Consider the following 20,345-nt stretch of genomic DNA (forward strand, 5'->3'; position numbering starts at 1 on the left):
AATTATTCCTTAAATATCTCTTTACCACATGTAGCAACAAAAAATGAAAAATCGAAACTTTTAATAATTTTAAAATTTACAGAAAATTAAAAATTTAGTGGAAAACACGACCTACATTTTTGAGTAGCCGCTATTTTATGCATTTTTTTCAATTTGGCAGGTTATTGATATAACGCATACCTAGTAATAAAGAATCCATCAGTATTTGTTTTATAGATGATAAACACAGATTACAAGGGAAGAAATCGTTGCGACGAGGGCACCACCTGTACTTCAAGGACGCAAAATAAAGAATAAATTGCTAAAACACACTCGAAATTCGAGTCTTTAGGCTAGAATGCTAAGAGGCCGAAATAGAATTTTAAAATTTTTGTGGCCTTAAAGTACAGTTTAGGGAGGAGAGGAGGAAGAAAGCGTTTCTCTGTTCAATGCGGAGCTCTTGAAACAGGATATTCTAAAAATAGGCTAAGTAGTCGTTATTTTGTGTAAAAATTTCAATACATAAAAAGTCTTCAAATATATGTTTAATAAAGAAATTTAAAAAAAATAGAGAAATTTGATTTGTTTTTCCTTATTCTCAGAAAAAAATGTCAAAACTATACCTATATTTGGTATTTTCGAGTATTTTAGAATGTCCTAATCCTCATTGCAATGAAATGGTAATAGTATAATTATCAAATCTGCCTACTCCTTTGATTAAATGTCAAAATATTACTTCTCCTTTTTATAAAAAAATTTAAAATGTATAACTTGCTCAATAATTATTTACAGTGCAGCTTGCAAAGTGTCAAAATATCAACGCTGATTTCTGACATTTGTTGTTTCGTGAAATGCCAAACAAGAAGAGAACCAGCACTGAGCATAACTTCTTGCTCCGCCTCCTAATATATGCGACTGCGCGCTGCAAAATTATCATATTTACATAATTCCACTAATGACAGCTGTCAATTTAAGTAGAAGCGACTTTTATTTAAACGCTGCAAACTCACCACAAACTCGAAGCTCGCATTTTTAAAGCGAAATTGCGCTGAAGCACGCTTTTAGGCGTAAACATATTAAATGCAAAAATAATCGGTTGACTAAAGGCATAATATATTAGGCGCTTAAACATCGACATCAAAGGGTTTATAAACAAATATCACTTGATATATTTTGGACTAGCGCTAACAGCTAAGCTTTCTACGGTTACACGCAAGTTAAGCTCGACTCGTTGACTTGCCAAAAGCACACGGTCGTGCGTGTGAAATTTTGCGATTTCACTCGTCATTCAGTCAAAGATTTTCCGATATTGCGTGCACTACTACAATAAGCTCGGTCGAGACGTGTTTCAAAGTCAATGTGAAAAAAGTGTAAAATTCAATTCAATTTTTGAAAACAAAAAAAGCTAAGCAAGCCAACCGAAAACATTTTATTGCAATTCACTTTATCACTAAGCGCAGAAAGACGTAAGTTGAACAATTTCCTTCAAAGTTCAAGCGTACCAGAAAACTTTGAAGCGTTTGAAAAATTCTGTGGAAGAATACATTTTTTTCTTGACTTTTTTTTCACCTACACGCTTACAACCACACATAATTTTTATTTCCTAATAGCGTTCGCGTAACTGTAATATTTTCCGTTGACCTTATTCTTTGATAAATTGACGTTTGTATAGCCCATTCCTAATCCCCTCTAAAATTCATTAGAAAATCTTTATCGAATGCAAGAAAAATCCTCACACATCCCTTCGCAGTAGTCGCAGTGGCTTTGTGTGCTTGTGTGTGTGTTTGTGCGTGTGTGTCACTGTAAAAATCGATTATTCCCCTCAGCCGTTGGCTGCAGCATATCCCGAATATAGATTTCCACATATACCCAAACCGTAGATGAGTTTCATTTTTGTCCGTCGCTTTTTTTAACACTTCCTCTTGTTCTTCTTCTTCGTCCGAGTAGTTACATACATACTTATTTTCTGTATATGTTGTATTCTATTGCTGGCTATGCTGCTGTCAGTGGGCGCTGCTAGCTGGTGTTGGTGTTGGTGGTGGCATGCAGTGTTTGTGGTGAACTTAATTGAGAGTGCACAGTGGTGAATTTTGTAAGAATTCGGTGTAAGCGCAGAGCTTTACCACTGTCGCGTATATGTGTTGGTGTTTGTAGGCAAACAGTTAAAAGAAAGGCGTATATAAAAGAAACAACAAAAATTAAAGAAAAGAAAAAATAAAAATCAGCTGAAAAAGCCGAAAAAATTCAATTTATTTGAAAGAGAAAATAAGTGAAGTGTACATGTGGGTGTGAGGTCAACGCAAATGGTGAGTTATAAAGTTATTATAACGGTATAGTAGTATAAAAAAACTAAAAATATAAATAGCGGAAGGCTTAATTTAATCCTTGATGTGCTTACCCATGTACATAAATATGTATGTTTAGCTATATGCTTGTAAAAATATATAGTGTTTGTATTCGCTACTATGCTTATGGAAATATAAGAGCATACATATGTATGTACAGTATTTATGTAAAATATATCATATATATGTACTATATACCCTTTAAATATGCTTTGGGATTTCAGCTTTTCTACATACATACATATTTATTGTATATATATATATATTTATATGTATATGTAGTTACATTTGTAATTAATAATTTATATAGAAAAGTTTGATCTGTTATCCAATACAATAAGAACTTGCATAGTTAGCCAGTTTCAGAAGAGCTAAGGTCAATAATAGTTCTAGGTCAGCTTACACTTACTTAATTTTTCTTTATTTTCCTCTTTACACGCACATACATACATACGTGCTTAATACAAATACATATACATTTAAACTCAAATAGCAAAATAGTTTCGAATGATTTTACTTGATATATAATATATATATATGTACATTCATAGGTCAAAAAAGCCAAACATATTTACATATACACATATATACATTGTGATTTACCCGCATGTCATTATGTAAACCTAACATTTCTTTGAGTTCAATACACATTTCACACTGATTAATTCGAGCGGAACCGAAGCTTAATACAATGAAAAGTTGCAAAAGTGTTAAGAGTGGGAAAAACATCAGTACTTTATGTATATCGATAATTTTTTGTTTATCAAACAAAGCTAGGGGATAACTGAATTCAATTTCGTTAAATGCTCCATTTAAGCTAAGGACTATATACGGAAACCGTTGAACTAATCACTTTAAGAGACACTGTCAAATTACGAAACTTCGGTTATGTAGGGGCTCGGGGTTTATTTCTCTCAGCTGAGGTCATCTCATCCCAATATATTGTGTTTACCTACTTTTATGGAAATTGAAAGGTCAATTGAAAAGTTTCCGGACTGGCACATAGATTGCGTAACTAGAATTAAATGCATATGATTTATAGTTATCCCTAACTTTCAAAAGGCGCGTGTATAAATTTGAGAACAGTTAAAGCAAAAAATTGGCTTCATGACGAATTTCGAGACACAGCCCTAGAAAAATCAATCAGCAAGGATTAGTATACTAAGAAGTGATGAAATAAGCACCGAAGACGGTGAACGCCCCAAAGAGTTTGTTTCCGATGAAAATATCAAAAAAGTCCATAAACTGACCGTAAAGTGAATTTGTTCGAGATGTGACACTTTTGACCAAAAACAACTACGAGTTGATGATTCGGAGCAGTGTATGGAAATGTTTAAGCGTAATAAACTCGAGTTAGCGTAATCAACGGTCATCCGAGTAGATTGCACACGATGAACACGCTCTGAAGCGTGGAAAACATAACAGTCGGACACCAAGATTATGTCTTCTGTATTTTGGGATGCGCATTGCAAAAAGAAGGACCATTAACAGCGACTATTACAAAGCGCTGTTGGACTGTTTGAAGGACGAAGTCGCCGATGAAACAGTAGGTGCCGTTCTACCAAGGCAATGCACGGTGTTACAAGCCAATGGAAACGATGACAAAAAAACCATTAATTGGGTCCCGGACGGCTGCCGCATGCATCGCATTCTCCAAATCCGGACCACGGCGATTATTTCCTGTTCTCAAATCTTAAAAGTGTGCTTCTTAGGATGAAATTTAATATGGTAGGCCGGGGACTTTTCAATTGATCTGTGAACTGTGGAGATTACATTCGGGTTATTGGGTTTACAGGCTTGGCATGGTCCATTTTTTATTTATTTTTAGTACATACCAAAGTATTGATCGATCGAAATATTGATTGGTGTATATACAATAAAAAGTTTCAAGCAGCGATTGATATAGTCTAATTTAGTCTAAGTCTAGGTAAAGGTATGGCTCGATTTTTGAAAGAGAGATAGAAATATATATAGAGTTTGGATTAAAAAAGCATTCTATGAAAAGCCGCCTACATTGGAACATTCATACATATATAATACCGGTCGAAAAAACGTGCTGTGATTGTAGTTCCTATTGCTGATGGTATCATCAAGTTGTCGTTTATCTGCTGCTAATGTCTACTTTGAATTTCGAGATTAGAAGTGCTTTTGGAGTTTTCATCAACTGCATTTGGCAACGGTGATTCCTATATTTCGGTGTTCGATTTTTAAACAGAAGAGCGCAACACTGGTTGTACTAGTATCAATGTCGATTAACTGGTGTTTGTTCTCGGATGGTTGAGGTAATAATTTCAACTAGTTCGCTTTCTTCCACAAGCGTTTTTACAGAACTTTTAGTGTAGGTTATGGGATTACAATGATGATAAAAAAGGATCTTAAAAATATTACTGTTGATTTATCAACATTATCATTTAGAGCATCGGTTCTTCAGTATCAATGAAATAATTGGACTAAATCTTCATGCGCTTGAAGAGAGCTATGAAAATCAGTTCGTTGTTGAAAGCCTGTTAGGCATATGCTCTTCTCCATTTTGTTTTATGGTTTTTAAATTATTATTACTGGAATTCCGAAGCCATTTTATATAATATGACTACGTTGTATACTTTTTACAGGTATTGTACCATTGGATGACCTTAATTTCGTTGTATAATATAAGACATTCTGAAAGTTCCTACTATTTTGAGTGGTTAGAGTCGTCAGAGTTCACGGTTTTTATCGGTTTTAGCGGCTCTCGGTCAATTGCGAAACAGTTTATATATATTTTTAAATATAGGATTTAACTGTAGTGGAGGATGGAGGTGTAGAAGTTCATGGAAGTTAGGAAAGCTTCCTGAACACTATTCACTTGAGAGTGGTCAGAAACGACTCTTGCACATGTGGCTTAAGCAGCTTACGACTTAGGTCAAGTATCCTCTGGGTAGCCAGAAATCTATTTGAAAACATCAATCCTCAAGGTTGTGCGCTGGGTTTGGGACTCGCCATTTAAAAGACACCCCCAATGAAAAGAAGAAAACGGTCTGCTTTTGTAAACTCGGCTATAACCGCGTAAGCGGAGTCTACACCAAAAAAGAATGCTAGGACAATTATTAATTATACTAAGACACTTTCGGTAATGGAAGAATTTCATTTCGAAGCTCGATGTTGACTACAGAGTTGCCAATGTTGGCGTACATTTTTTTAACCATAAATATTTTGCCGACAAAGGATATTCTATATAATTCACGGATCTTAAAATCTTCAAGCAGTTCGTATAACATTAATCTCACAACATTTCATACTGATTTGCATAAAATTTGCAATTACATAAAAAATAAAGTGCTTTTTTTTCTAATCAGTATATTATAGTCATGCATATAACCTTACTTACTGTGTAATCACAATTATAGTTTAAATTGGAAGACTTAAGTAATCAATTCCTAATCATTCATATACTTCACATTTTACAGACCGATATCGATGTCTCCGCAATTAGAGAATGCTTAAGTTACCAAAGGGCTTAAAAAAGAAAAAGAAGAAGTCGAAAAAGGATCAAGAACTCTTCACCGAAGAGGAGCTCGAACAGTATAAGCGCGAGTTAAAAGCTAAGCAGGAGGCAGCCGCTGCTAAATCGGACGCTGGTGAATCGGACGCAGCATCAGACGTTGAGGGTTTAGCACCAACTGCAGCATCCACTTCCAGCACAGCTCCTGCGCATACCGAAACAACTGAGGCAAACGCGGATACCAGCGCTAACGGCGGCGCAGCGCCTGCCGCAGCTGCAAAGAGTGCCGAACAGGACGAAGAGTGGGCCAAGTTCAAAGCGCTTACGTCCGGCGTCGATTCTATTTTACATAAAACTCAAGACGAGTTAGATCGTATTAAGAAAGAGTCTTTCTATCAACGTTTACCATCGGCGGCAGAGAAAAAACGACTCGAAGAGGAAGAAGCTGCACGTCGTGAGGCGGAACGTTTGGAAGAAGAACGTCGTAAGGCAGCCGAATTAGAGGCACAACGTGACAAATTAGCCGAAGCTGTAGTCGAACTCTCCGAATCGGAAGGCGAACAGGACGAAGAGGTCGATGATATCTTCGCTACTGACTATATAGAGGCGATAACTAGTGGAGAGGTACAATTAGCTGTTGTACCTGAGTCGCCGGTATTGGAATTTGACGACGGTCCTGATCCGTTCGATACAGCATATGCAGAAAAAGTTATTGTTGGCGCAGATAAGGCTAAGGGTAATAAGAAACTCGTCAGCCTTGGTGCGGCGGTTGAAGTCCTCTCGGGGCGTGTGGATCGTGAGCACGCACTTGCGCTTGCCAAACCTAAACGGAAGCTACGAAAAGGTATACAGAACCTATTGCTGAGCGAGAGTATTGATCTTGCCGATCAGGAAGTTGAAATAGTTGCTGCTGAACCACAGAAAAATTTACTTGACGAGCTTGTTGATGATGTACCAGCGTCAGATGCACCAATTGATTTGAGTGTTTCATTACATTTGCATTTGATACAACATAAAAAACCAGAAGAAGAAGAGGAGGAGGAAGCGGTAAACGACACCGGCTTACCGGATTTGTCAGAATTCGATGCACTTAAAGACGATGATGATGATGAGTTTGCTGAATTAGCAGCCGAATCGTTAACCAAAAAAGAAGAAATAAAAGTTATCACACAGATACCACTTCCTCAAGCCGAAGTACTTTCAGAAGTTGTAGACGCAGATTGGGCAGAATTTGAGCAAGTACCCGAAGAGGAAGCAACCAGTGAAGGTATTCTACAAAATGAAATCAATTTAATTTCCTTTTAAGCATACAAACATTCTATTTCATTTCTAGCTAAACCAGCACGTCCTCCACCACCAGCTAGACCTGCCTCTGGTCCGCACTTAGTTGCAGGTGCCATATACATAAGTGACGACGAAGAAGATTACGCTGCTGACGATCCATTCAATACTGCATACGCTGAGCAAGTCATCAAAAAGACTACCGTACTAGAAGAAGACGACGACTTTGATCCACGGGCCGAGGAAAAATCTGTACCGCCCGTCAAACCGCCACCACCAGCTGCAAACTTATTATCACAGCCAACACGTGATTTGTTGGGTGGCAGCACTACTGATTTGTCCAAGGTTGGTCCTGCACCCATAGCCCCTACACAGGAGGTTGAGGAGGACCCAGCCGATTTTGATCCATTCGATACTTCTGCAGTCAGTGCAATCGTTCAACCCAAGGCGACGGAGTTAAAGTTCTTGGAGCGTGAACTCTTACCTGAAAGTAATCTTAAGCATTCACTTAGTGATCCAGACTTTGATCCACGTGCAGACGAACCAGCACCAGTTCCAACAAAGGCTGTAGTGCCACCACCTCGTCCGGCCGCACCACCTGTGCAAACTCAAAATAATAATTCGACTATTGATTTTGATACTGCACGACGCAAGTCTTCCTTAAGCTTGAATATCCAATCAAAAAGTGTTGGCTTCTTGGTTCCTTCACAAGATTTGCTTGGTGCCGCGAATGACGGTCACGGCAACAAGAAACCATTGACACCTTATTACGCACCGACTGGATCAAAAGAAACAATTAGTGAAAAAGAGGCAGAAGATCCTTTCGACACCTCATACGTACCAGAAGCGAAACCAAGCCAGGTTGAACTGAAGCATCTCGAAGAAGATTTACTAACAAAAAATACTCTAAAACACAGTCTATCCGATCCCGATTTCGATCCACGTGCTCCACCTACACCGGTGCCGGCAGAGGAGCTATTAGCAGTAAAAGAAGATATAAAGGCGAAGGTGCTGACACCATCTCAAGAGAGTAAAGACCTAACGGACGACGCTCTTGAGTACATAGACCCATTCGACACATCTATTGCGTCTAATTTGCAACCAGGCAGAGCAGAGCTAAAACTTTTGGAGAGTGAATTGCTACCTCCTACGGCTCCACAGATTACAACTGGTGTGCTTGATACGCAGACAGACGCACAAGAACTCGGTCTAGGCGATAAGGTGTTAACACCTTCGGTACCTGTAAAACAACTTACACTTCCCGAAGAAGTTGATCCGTTTGACACTTCAATTGCGGAGAATTTGGCACCAGGCGCAACCGAAATCAAGTTATTGGAGAGTGAATTAATTGAGCGTTAAACTTCATACAAATAATTCGATAAACCTACTATAAACCATAATGGCGAATCCATTTTTGATGGATGATGACTTGGATGGCGTTGACACCGATCCCACAGCGAACCCTTTCTTCACAAAGGTCGATACTGAAGAGGGCGAAGCAGAAACAGAGAATCCTTTCTCGGGACAATCGAATCCATTTGCATTTGGCGATGAACCCGATGACGGTCCAGCACCAGCATCGGATATTGATCCAGCGATGAGCTTCTTTGGCACTACTATTGAAGCGGAGGATGATGCACTTAGCATTAAGTCTACAGCTGAAGAAGATGATGAAACTTCTAAAAGAGGTCCACCACCACGACCAGTGCCACCACAAACACAAGAACTTATTAATACAGTTTCTAACCAAATGGAGGAGACAAGTTCTGAGTTACTCGGTCGAATACCAGCTACTCGTTCTCCTAGTCCTGTTTCAATGCGTGACTTACATTCACCTAGTCCTACACCAGATTCTGGTTTGGCAGACTTGCTAGATGTATCAGATAGTGGTTCGTCTGGTAATATGCATGGATTCGAAATGGATCTAGTTGGTAATGGTACTAATAGTAGTGCAGATAATCCCTTCGGTGTGCCAACAGCCATTCCTAGTTTACATGGCGCAACACCTATGCCATCACCAGCAAAGCAGCAACCTCCGCGACCACCACCACCACGTCCAGTACCACCAAGGCCGTCACCACCAAATGGTATACCAGCGCAACGCAATCAACCACCTCCACGACCAACTCCACCAGCTTCGGAGCCAGCTACTCAGCCCGCTGCTGAGGTGGCAGATAGTGAAGATCTATTCGATATGTTTGGCACAACCAAACCATCTAAACCACCACCACCAAAGAGCAAGGAAGACATATTAAGTCTGTTTGAGAAGCCAGCACAACCAGTATCCAAACCAGATCTATTAAGCGATGATCTTGTACTTGAACCTTCGCCAGAAATGCTAGATGACGAACAGAATAAAGAAATAGAAGATCCTATTTTCAGTTCTATGCTAACTCGACCTGATGAGAGTACACATGATATTACATCTCAACCACAGGCAGCAGATCTAAACATATCGTTGATAAATAGTGTGGAAAGAAAAGAACTGATAGTCGATGACACAAAACCACGTGCACCAACTCCGGACATTGAAATAACAACTGTAGAAGATCTTCCACGTTCTGACGATGAAGACGAGCCAGAGCCAGTAAAACCAGCACCACCGGTGGTCATTGAAACCAAGCCAAGTCCCGACGAAGATGATGAAGAAGTGGAGAAAGATGAAAAAGAGGTTGTACCAGTGGCTGCAGAACCCGCAGCCTTTACATCTATCGATTCCGATCACAGTCCTCCTACGGAGTCAGGAGCAACCACGCAGGCTCTGCCAGAGTCATCTTTGGAGGCTATTACCGAACAGCAGAACAGTGAGTTTGAGCAAATGGATACGGGTCTGGATTTCGCACCGGCTAGTGCTGTTCCGAGTGGTGCTGCTTCTGCAAATCCATTTGCTAGTCCAGACGAAGAGGAAGAGACCTATCCACCGGCTTCTGCGGTGACGAATATATTTGCAGTTGACGATATTGACCATACACTGGTGACCAACATCTTTACTACAGCGACAGACACCATGACAACATCTGCTGTGCCAGTTAATATTTTTGCACCGGATCCTGAACCAGAAGCTATCACAGTAAATTCATACACAGCTAATAATATCTTTGCCAGTGAGCCAGATGAATTTGATGCATTCTCGGCCAAATTTGATTCTGTTAAGAAGGATAATGTGAGCATACTGGATGGCTTTGGTGGTTCGGGTGCTGTTACTCCCTCAGGCGGTGACGGTAGGTTATCACTAGTGTCATTTTATATTAATATACCTTTCATTTCTGCATTATTCCTTTTTTAGTTTGGGGTGACAGTGCATTTGGTTCACCTGCTGCGACAACTAATGTCTTTGGCGTGACCGATGGCTTCGAGAATGAGGATGATGACTTCTACGCAATGAAAGCACCAGTACGCGCCGATTCGGTTGAGTCCGTAGACAAGGAATTCAATGTCGTAATACGGCCTAAAGGCGAAAGCACACAGGGAATTGCACCACAATTGGCACCGCCGCCACCACCAGCGCGTAGTGCCGTCAGTCAAGTTTCCAGCGATACGTCGCCTGTTGTCAATCCCTTCGAAGACACCGGCTTCCCGGCACCGGCGGCAATAAGTGAAGAAAACAAAGTAAAACGCACAGACTCACAAGATACACCACAAACGCCGCTGTTCGATGAAGATGTCTCGCAGCCGCTCGAAGATTTCCCGCGTCTGAACTATGTCGGCCCCGGCTGGGAAATGCAATTGCGTCAACCGAACAAAAAGAAAATAACTGGCCAAAGATTTTGGAAGAAAATATTTGTACGACTAGTAATACAGAACGATGTACCTGTAGTGCAGTTGCTTAATCAGGTCACGGATAAACAACCATTCCAAGAATTGCCGCTGCAGCCCTCATACTCTGTCTCGGAGATTGGAGCACAACAATACGATCAGTTTGGCAAAATATTTACCATTAAGCTACAATATATCTTCTATAAAGAGCGTCCCGGTGTGCGACCTGGTCAAGTAACCAAAGCCGAACGTATCACTAATAAGCTGACGAAATTTGCACAATACGCCATTGCGGGTGATTATGAAGGTGTGAAAGAGTTCGGTAGTGACTTGAAGAAGCTGGGCTTACCGGTTGAACATGCACCACAATCGTCGCAATTATTCAAAATTGGCTCAATGAACTACGAGGATATGAAACAGTTCTCCATTTGTATAGAAGAGGCGCTCTTCCGTTTGCCCGCGTTGCGTGAACGTGCACTAACCTATAAAATGGAGGAGGTACAAGTAACGGCAGTCGACGAAATCGTTGTGGAACAAGATTATGAGGGCAAAATTTTGAAGCAAATAGCGCGTGTGCGTCTTTTCTTTCTAGCTTTTCTAACGGGTAACTTAAAGTGAGAGAGAACCGGATTTCGGAACTAAGGAGCTACTTTTAATTTTAGGTATGCCCTCAATCGAGTTGGGCGTAAACGATATGTGGCGTCAGGGCAAAGAAGTGGTCGGTCGACACGACATCATACCGGTTGCCACAGAAGAGTGGATCCGTTTGGAAGCTGTAGAGTTTCACAGTGTGGTGAATCAGGAGGAGTATGAGAAGACGCGTACAATTAAGTGAGTAATTTCACATTTAAGAAACTTGTTCAGTCTCCATATATATATGCCTTCGCATAATGTAGGTTCCAGCCACCGGACGCGAATTATATAGAGTTACTACGTTTCCGTGTGCGTCCACCCAAAAATCGCGAACTTCCATTACAACTGAAGGCCACATGGTGTGTAACTGGTAATAAGGTGGAGTTGCGTGCAGATATATTGGTGCCGGGCTTTACATCGCGTAAATTAGGACAAATACCATGCGAAGATGTCTCGGTGCGGTTTCCCATACCGGAATGTTGGATCTACTTGTTCCGCGTGGAAAAACACTTTAGGTAAGACACAGTACTAGTATAAACCATCTAATAAATTAGAAGACACCAAAATTACTTGAAATTTGTGGTACAATCTTTCAGATATGGCTCCGTTAAGTCCGCTCATAGACGAACCGGTAAAATCAAAGGCATTGAGCGCATTCTCGGCGCTGTCGATACGCTGCAGGAGTCACTTATTGAAGTCACTTCTGGTCAAGCGAAATACGAGCATCATCATCGCGCTATCGTCTGGCGCTGTCCACGTTTGCCAAAGGAAGGACAAGGTTTGTTGAAGATTCTAACTTTTTGAGCGGAAATTGTAGTAAAGTTTCAATTTTCACTTACTCTTTAGGCGCTTATACTACACATCAACTTGTTTGTCGTATGGCGCTGACTTCATACGATCAGATACCCAGCGAGCTGGCGCCCTACGCCTTCGTTGAGTTCACAATGCCAGCGACACAGGTTTCGCATACAACAGTGCGTTCGGTGAGCGTACAAGATTCGGATTCCGATGAGCCGCCCGAGAAATATGTACGCTATTTGGCACGTCATGAGTATAAGTAAGTTTTGTAATGTCCTATTCAAGAAATCATACGCTTGATTTTGAAGATCCAAAGTTCGAAGTAGAGCGTTTATTTTAGATTGCTAACCCATGGGGGGCCCAAAATAGTTGAGTCAATCGTTGAGAGTTGTTGATTCTTCGATGTCAAAATAATGTTTTTTAAACATTTTCATTATATTTTCAATGTTATTGTTATTATTAACTTCTTTTTTAGTTTAAATGTACCAGTCCGTGTCAAATTTGATCAGATGGTACAATAAAATTTAACTTTTCATTTAATATTCGTTCATTATTTTAGGGTTGGCATCGAGACGACACACGGCGAGTCTACAAACGCATATATGGCGGCTACGCGCCCGATACGTGAGGAGCCAACGCCTAAACCTGTGGCATCTCCTGTGCCACCAAGCGATTCGGATACCGATTCGAATTAAGCATGAATTTAAAAATAATACAAAATTACTCAAAATACAAACATATATTCACACAGTGATGTAAAGCAAAACAAATAAAACTGTGCTATTGTAGAAAGAGACGAAGCGAAAAGAATAAGTAATGGTTAAAAAGCGCTTAAACACACCTACATATATAACGAAGTTGATTTTTAAAGTGTTAGTAATGCCAGCAGCATCGTGTTGAAAACAAGCACATATGGTCGAGGGTAAATACATAGAAAAAATATAGAAAAACATAGAAGAACACAGATCAACATATGAGTGAATTTCTGCTGTGTTTCTATAATGTGGATAAATACATAGAAAAACATAGAAAATCACATGTATTTATTTCGAGTGAAATTCTATGATTTTTTTTATAAATATATAGAAATACATAAAAAACATAGAAAATTTTATGTATTTACTTTCAATGCATTTCTCTGATGGTTTATAAATACATAGAAAACATAGAAAAACATCGGAAATTATATGCATTTGTTTCTAGTACATTTCTATGATGGTGTATAAAAACATAGAAAATCATATGTATTTATTTGTAGCACATTTCTATGATCTCGGATAAATGCATAGAAAAACATAAAARATCATAGAATATCATATGTATGTATGTATTTAAGCAAGCCATGTGTAACATAGCTTCAAATAGCAAAAACAACAGCGGCGCATACATATATTAAAAAAATTAGCAAAAAATACAAGTTACGTAAGCCTCTGAGTTCATGCTGGCAGCAACGCTGAAGACCAACCACATCGAAGCAATATAGTATTATCTGCTGCATATACTCGTATTGCGCGTAGTTAAAGCATATTCAAAAGGACAACATTATATAACACATACATATTTAAATTAAATTATAGCAAACAGTTATTTCACTCATAATTCGAAAGAACACTGCAATGCGACGCGTTATTAATGAAGTATATAGAATATAAATCATATGTTATATAATATAATATATACATATACTAAAGGCATACACTCATACATACATACATACATACGTACATACTTGTATATTCACACATACTATTAGCGGACAATAAGAATTTGAAGAGCACGAGTTTGTCGTTTCAGCGAAGCGTCTACACATAAAAACACACCTGCATACATACGTAAAAACTCTATTATTGCATTATGTATGCGTGTACTTACTTAATTATGACTTATGCAAATATCAGGTATATTTATATAACTTTTACGCTTTAATTGTTATAACAAGTTATTATTACAAGATATATATGTATGTGTACATGCAACATATTCAATTATATTAATTTATAGTTTTTCACTTTAAAAATTAATGAGTTTATGCAAACGAAGCACCTGCATTACTTAATATTGAAATATATGATATAATATATAAGCAAGTATTAATTTTATTTATAAAATATGCCTGGAAGTATTATTTATTGAGATTTAAAAGGAAAATATTCGTTTAAAAGTTACATAAGCACAGAAAATTAATCCAAGGAAAAATATAAATAAAAAAAAATTATATTAAATTATAATATATTGAAATTATATTAATATATATTGTTATTTGTATGTTTAAAGTACTAAATTGAAAACATTACCATTTTTTATAATTTTAAGATCTAATTCTTGACCATTTGCTATTCATCCCTTGAAGATATTTTTTATTTATTCAAATGTGATTTTAGTTTATTCAGAAAACGTAATTTTAGCGGCCATACTCTTAACTGCGTATTCAAATCACTCAAGTATTTGCAAGAATATATTCTACTATAATCAATTCTTGTACTGAAAGTCGCTAGAAGTCTTGCGATATTTTGCCCGCACTTTTCCAGTAATCACACTTTTTTCATTAATAATGGCGAACCTTGTTATAATGTTTTAATTGATTCTTTCCTAACATAATTGGTAAGTTTTTGCTAAATGCATGAGTTATCTATAGAGAATCTTTTAGTTTGCTAAAAAGTTTAAAAAGTTGGCTCATGACCTCATTTTGAGGTTTCATACTTTTTTAAAGAAAATACACAGCAACTTCAAATTTAATGGGGTATGTCTATTATCATTCGAAAGAACATTCTTTGACATTTATCTTTTGAAGATTATCGCTTTTAAGTGAAGGCCGTGGCTATGTCTCAGATGGTCCATCTGTTGCGTCCAATGTTTGATGACGCCTTCGAGCATTTCGACTGGTAATTAGCGAATGATACGCGTAATGTTTTAATGTTACGGGTTCTAAATACGTATTTAATCTCAGAGAGCAGGTCCTGAAGATCACTGCAACAATCAATGCCATCTATTTTAGAGTTAGAAGTAACCCTACGAATGTTTAGCACCGAACATTTGCTATCTGGAAATTATTTATACTAGATATCTCGTGTGTTGTCTTTTTAACCCTTTTCAAGCTCTTATAAAGAACCAAAATCGTTCAGTAGGGTAATATTAAAAAAGACAGTGTTTTAACTTAAGTGCAATAATAATGAGCGGTGACAGACTTGCCTAGAAGTATTTTTGCTGAAAACAAAATTTAAAAGTCGATCGTGAACATATGTATGTACATACAACAATTGCAATTTCCGCTAAGCTATTATGGCGAATAGTCGGATGGTGTTCAGGTTAGGTTAGGTTAGATGGCAATGCCAGCTGAGAGTTCAGTTTACTTTGAATTGAAGTATTCGTTATACAGAACGTTAAAGCTTTTTGCAAACTTTAACAGCGATTTGATATCTTCTTATGATACTTAATATAATCTCTTGAACTGCAAAGCTCTTAGACATCTAAAGCGAGTTCTAGTTAAGGCTGAACTGAAGCATGGAAAGTGTTCTAGTGACCCTTTTATGCCTATTTCCTTGCAATTTCTGCATGTATCGTCCTTACTTATGCCCATCCAGATCGCATGTGATGTCAGTAGATTGTGATCTGTCATTAGACCGAAAAACGTTCTGCAGTTCATCAGGCATGTTCTGAAAGCTTTATCTTAAGATCAGAGACAAAATGGTCGAACATCCAAATATTTAGGCAGGTGTGGACTGATAACATTTGCAAAAGTGAGTGTCATGCTACTTAAAGAATATATGTATGTAAACAAAAATTTAATATGGAAAAAAAAATGTGTCGGAAGTTTTATCGGATACATTGAGCACATAAATAGACCAAGGAATTGTTTCCATTGTTCTTCTAAAATTTGAAAAGTGGTCATCATTTGAATTTGAATTGCTTCAGCAAATTCGTACAAAGAAAAGATAGTCCAATGGAATTTAACTTATTGTAAATGATAATCTACTGTTATTCCTAGATGTTCTTCAAAAATGATTAAACAATTTGTATTTATGTACAACACTTCAGAGTTTTTGAAATCTCGATATCGAAAAAATAGAAAAAAAGATTGAAATCTCTATAACAACAGACATTTCTATATATTTTATTCTTAGGGTGCCCGCAGAGTGGACGATGCAAGAAGAGCCGAGAGGAAATTCGCGTGTTGCTTGAATAGGAAAATGTGATCTACTAGGCTTATCGTGGATTTTAAACGCTACAACGAACCGGCGTGTAAATAAACTTGAGTTTAATTCATTTGTAGGAGAAAATAGTGTTTGACAACCTAAAAAAAGCTGAGTTAGCTGCGGCGAAATGATGTAGTGGGTTGTAACTCTGGGTATGAGGACTGTGTAACAGAGATACTCAAAGATATAAGTATGAAGAAGTGAAAATCGTTAAAATGTTTGGATCATAAGTCGAAATTTATTCAAAACTATTATAGCTTAATTTAATAATATTTCAACTAATATTCGTTTATTTACCCTAATTTTTAGTTTCATACCTTTTTCTACGTAAAAAACGTGATTCGACGATGTCTCTAGAAAAAAATTTCAATATTTCTTTTAACAATTCCAGATAAGTTAATCGAGGCTGTGTTCGAAAAACTTATCCTGAGCAAGTGCAAAGGAATCGTAAATTATTTTTAGATATGTATTATTATTGATATGCTTTAACCAGTTGTATTTGCCATTTTTTTAATAAACTTGTTCTAAATATATAGCAAACTTATTTTTCTCTGTATATATTTTAGTAGTAAATACATACACATATATCCATTCATTGTATAGGGTAAAAATACAAAAGTACTATTACTCGTCTATATAACGACAGTCGTTCACGATCATACATACATACAAACTTGCATGGTTATAAATAAACTGTAAAATGTTGATCATTGTTAATTTACACATCTGTAGGTAATTTTATTATCATAAACATACATACATACATATAATGGTTATTAGTGTGAGTAGCATAGCAAAGACATTGAACAAATTTATTCGATTGAATAAGGAAATCCATTGCGGTGCTGCTGAGAAATACTTAAATGCATAAAGTACTCGTAAAACTTATGAATATAGAACTTTAAACAAGCAAAGCTGAGCCTACAACATTTCAACATATAAGAAATAACAGCAACAAAAACATACGCATACATACATACATAGGCAAATTGCATAAGTAAATATGTGTATACATAACAGTTAATAAGAAGCTTACGCTTGATGAAAAACTGGAAAATGAAACACAAAACCAAAATATCAACTACTACTGAACAACTGCTCAGCTTACCGTGGAGCATTTGTAGAAATCTATAAATAGAAGCAATCAATGTAACTAAAAGCAAAGCTCATGCATACACACACATACCAACGTAAATATATATATATATAGTATATACATATATATATGTAAGCAAATAAATAGGCTGCTTTCAATCGGCGGCAACAATAGATCAAAGAATTGGCACAAATTAATTATTATTCTACGCTCAGACAACACTGTGCGACATATGTATGTATATGCTTAGGACGCTGTAACAAAGAAATTATAAGGGAATATGATTGAGGAAGAAAATGATAGCAGACGACGGCAATAAACAAACCTTAGAGGCGGTTTTACGCAATCACGAGACAAATGCTGCTACAGTGGTACGAAACTTGAGTTTTTTTGGTCAAAAATTTTGTAAAAGAATGTGTGAAATCCTCTTGATTCAAAGCGCGCAAAAATTTATCGGAGAATATTTTCACTTTAACATATTAACCCGCCAAATACTCCGGGGGTCATTTTGACCTTGTTTTCAAATAATTGATTTCATACTAGTAATTTCTGGCGTTTTGTTCTTTGAAATATTCTTATTTTTTCACTGTGGGTCACTGAAAAAAAAAATATATATATCAACTAAGCATTAAAACTCGAAGATTATATTATATATGAAATTCGAATTTTAATTCTTTTGAGGAGTTCTTATCAGCAATGGTAAATAATTGGCAATGCTAAGAAAATTTTTATTGAACGATTTAAGCTTTAAATTATTCTTCGAAAATAATATTCCAAACTTGTATCCTCAGAAAACGTTCAAAACTACTCGTACTGCTCAATAGAGCGATAAGACTTAATGTAAAAAGGCGTGAAAGCGCTCTAACATTTTGTAGGCAAAATACTTCCAAAGGCCTTAGAACTGAAAAAAGTTCAAAAATACTCGCGCTGTTCATTAGAGCATTAATCATTTCTCGAAAAATGTTTCGAAGAATTTATACTAATTAAAACGGGAAAACGTCAAAGGACCCATTCCTGTTCATTAGAGGGCTAAAATTTTCTGAAAAAAAAAACTGTTAAAACCTTTGGAATTAAAAAAAAAAAATAAGGAAAAAGAGTCAGAAGGATCCATTCTATTCATGAAAGCATTAACATTTTTTGATAAGGAAGAAGGATCATAAGAGAACTAACACTTTATGGAAAAAATGTCTCGATGAATTTTTGTACCGAAAAAGACGGCAAAAAAGGTCAAAAGTACCCGTTCTAAGTATTAGAGTATTAACATTTTCGAGTAATATATAATATATCTCGCCGATTTTTAGTACATCCAACTGAAGTCCAACAAAACCTTATTTTCACACAATCAATTTAATTTATGCTCTTTCATATTATTCAATAAAAGTTTTGACCAAAATAACGCCAGCTGAGAACGACTGTAAATAGTTTTTGACTCGACTGTTGTTCTGAGTTTTTCTTTTGCCGATAATAAACACCATAAATATGAGTTTTGCTTGTTATAGCCCCAAAGAAAATACCTCATATTTGTTGCACAGTGTAATATGAACTCAAACCGAATAAAGCTGAATTAGTTTATTACCAAACTACAAATTGTTGAAAAATAAAACTATTGATACATATTACATTAGACTAAGAATTAATGTAACTTAAAAAAAACACAAAAACTAAAAATAAAATTTAAAAAAGTTCAAAAAGCAACTCTGATTGTACGATGTTGGCATTAAATTAAATTTAACAAAATTAAAAAAGGCGATTAATGTTTCTTTCTTTCCAAATGTGCATGAACAAGTTAAGACTTAAAATAAATATATTATATAAAAAATAATACAAAAAATATTAAATTAAATGAGGTATCTGAATGTTATTATTGTAAAACGAATTTAATTGCAACGTTATTGGATCCTAAGTTCCGGCAAAATCAAAATAAAATACATAAAATTTGAAAATAGTGAACATTTAAATGTAAAATTAAAAATTACTGAGCCTGTATGTTTAACCAGACCTTAGAAAGTACATACTCGGTTCATAAACTCATGCTTCACTGCGGTGCAGAGAAAATCTGAAATGGGTTTGATATAATTTTCCGAAGAAAGAAATATCTTACTTCAATTAGCAGCGCTCACATGTCAGTTATCGAAACATTGGATCGAAACATGGGAACTTTTATCACCTTCGCTGTGGGTTTTGCTTTTAGCGGGAGGCAGCTCAGCAGATACTAATATAAAGCAATACCTTACTTAATCCCAATATTTTTGCTATTCTTGAACTCGGTCTTAAGCACCTTTCCAGCTTTTATTCCTCAAACTGTATGGAATACAGTGAATATAATGTGGAAACATCAGTGTTTTCAAGGAATATAAATTGACACAACTGGAATCGCAGCTCATCCGGCTTACCATGAGAGTTGTATAGCAGTGTTATCTCAATGGATGGAATGTATTATGATTCTAGAAAGATCTTTCATATAAATACGATTAGGGTTTTCCAAAGATTAGCGAGCTGCCTTGGAGAAGATGTCGTTTCTCTGGACTTTTCTTGGACTTTTGGGGACGCAAACGCGAAGAAGTCTGCTCCATGGATTGTTCTTGGTTTAAAAGGAATGATTTACTTTATCTTTTAAGTAAATCTTGGTATTGCCCCATGAAAAGGTAATTGCTAGTAATAAAACCAATAAAGCCGATATCTCTCAAAATACGGACCACACATGAATACCTTCAATAATGAATTACTAATGTTGAGCTGTTCCAGACGTCTACAAAAATTAGGACTAACGAAATTTTTCATCC

At 36.8% G+C, this 20,345-nt stretch overlaps 3 protein-coding genes across 4 annotated transcripts in view; 2 read left to right on the forward strand and 1 right to left on the reverse strand.

The window, feature by feature from the left end:
- Nucleotides 1-20,345, reverse strand: part of LOC108978818 (rapamycin-insensitive companion of mTOR) — a 265,251-nt gene that overhangs the window by 77,575 nt on the left and 167,331 nt on the right. The gene's annotated exons all lie outside the window — the stretch shown is intronic.
- Nucleotides 1,289-8,465, forward strand: LOC108965219 (protein stoned-A). The gene is made up of 3 exons (XM_018927503.1): nucleotides 1,289-1,445; nucleotides 5,771-7,072; nucleotides 7,139-8,465. Exons 2-3 carry the CDS (start codon nucleotides 5,800-5,802, stop codon nucleotides 8,443-8,445), a joined length of 2,580 nt encoding a protein of 859 aa, XP_018783048.1. The 5' UTR covers nucleotides 1,289-1,445; nucleotides 5,771-5,799; the 3' UTR covers nucleotides 8,446-8,465.
- On the forward strand, nucleotides 8,477-13,347 carry LOC108965133 (protein stoned-B). The gene is made up of 7 exons (XM_018927382.1): nucleotides 8,477-10,307; nucleotides 10,373-11,446; nucleotides 11,505-11,673; nucleotides 11,739-11,990; nucleotides 12,072-12,253; nucleotides 12,322-12,532; nucleotides 12,833-13,347. The coding sequence occupies exons 1-7, from the start codon at nucleotides 8,486-8,488 to the stop codon at nucleotides 12,966-12,968; spliced, it is 3,846 nt and encodes a 1,281-aa protein (XP_018782927.1). The 5' UTR covers nucleotides 8,477-8,485; the 3' UTR covers nucleotides 12,969-13,347.

The sequence above is a fragment of the Bactrocera latifrons genome, unplaced genomic scaffold (genome assembly GCF_001853355.1).
Source record: "Bactrocera latifrons isolate USDA-ARS-PBARC rearing strain unplaced genomic scaffold, ASM185335v1 scaffold_0, whole genome shotgun sequence".
Lineage (NCBI taxonomy): Eukaryota > Metazoa > Arthropoda > Insecta > Diptera > Tephritidae > Bactrocera > Bactrocera latifrons.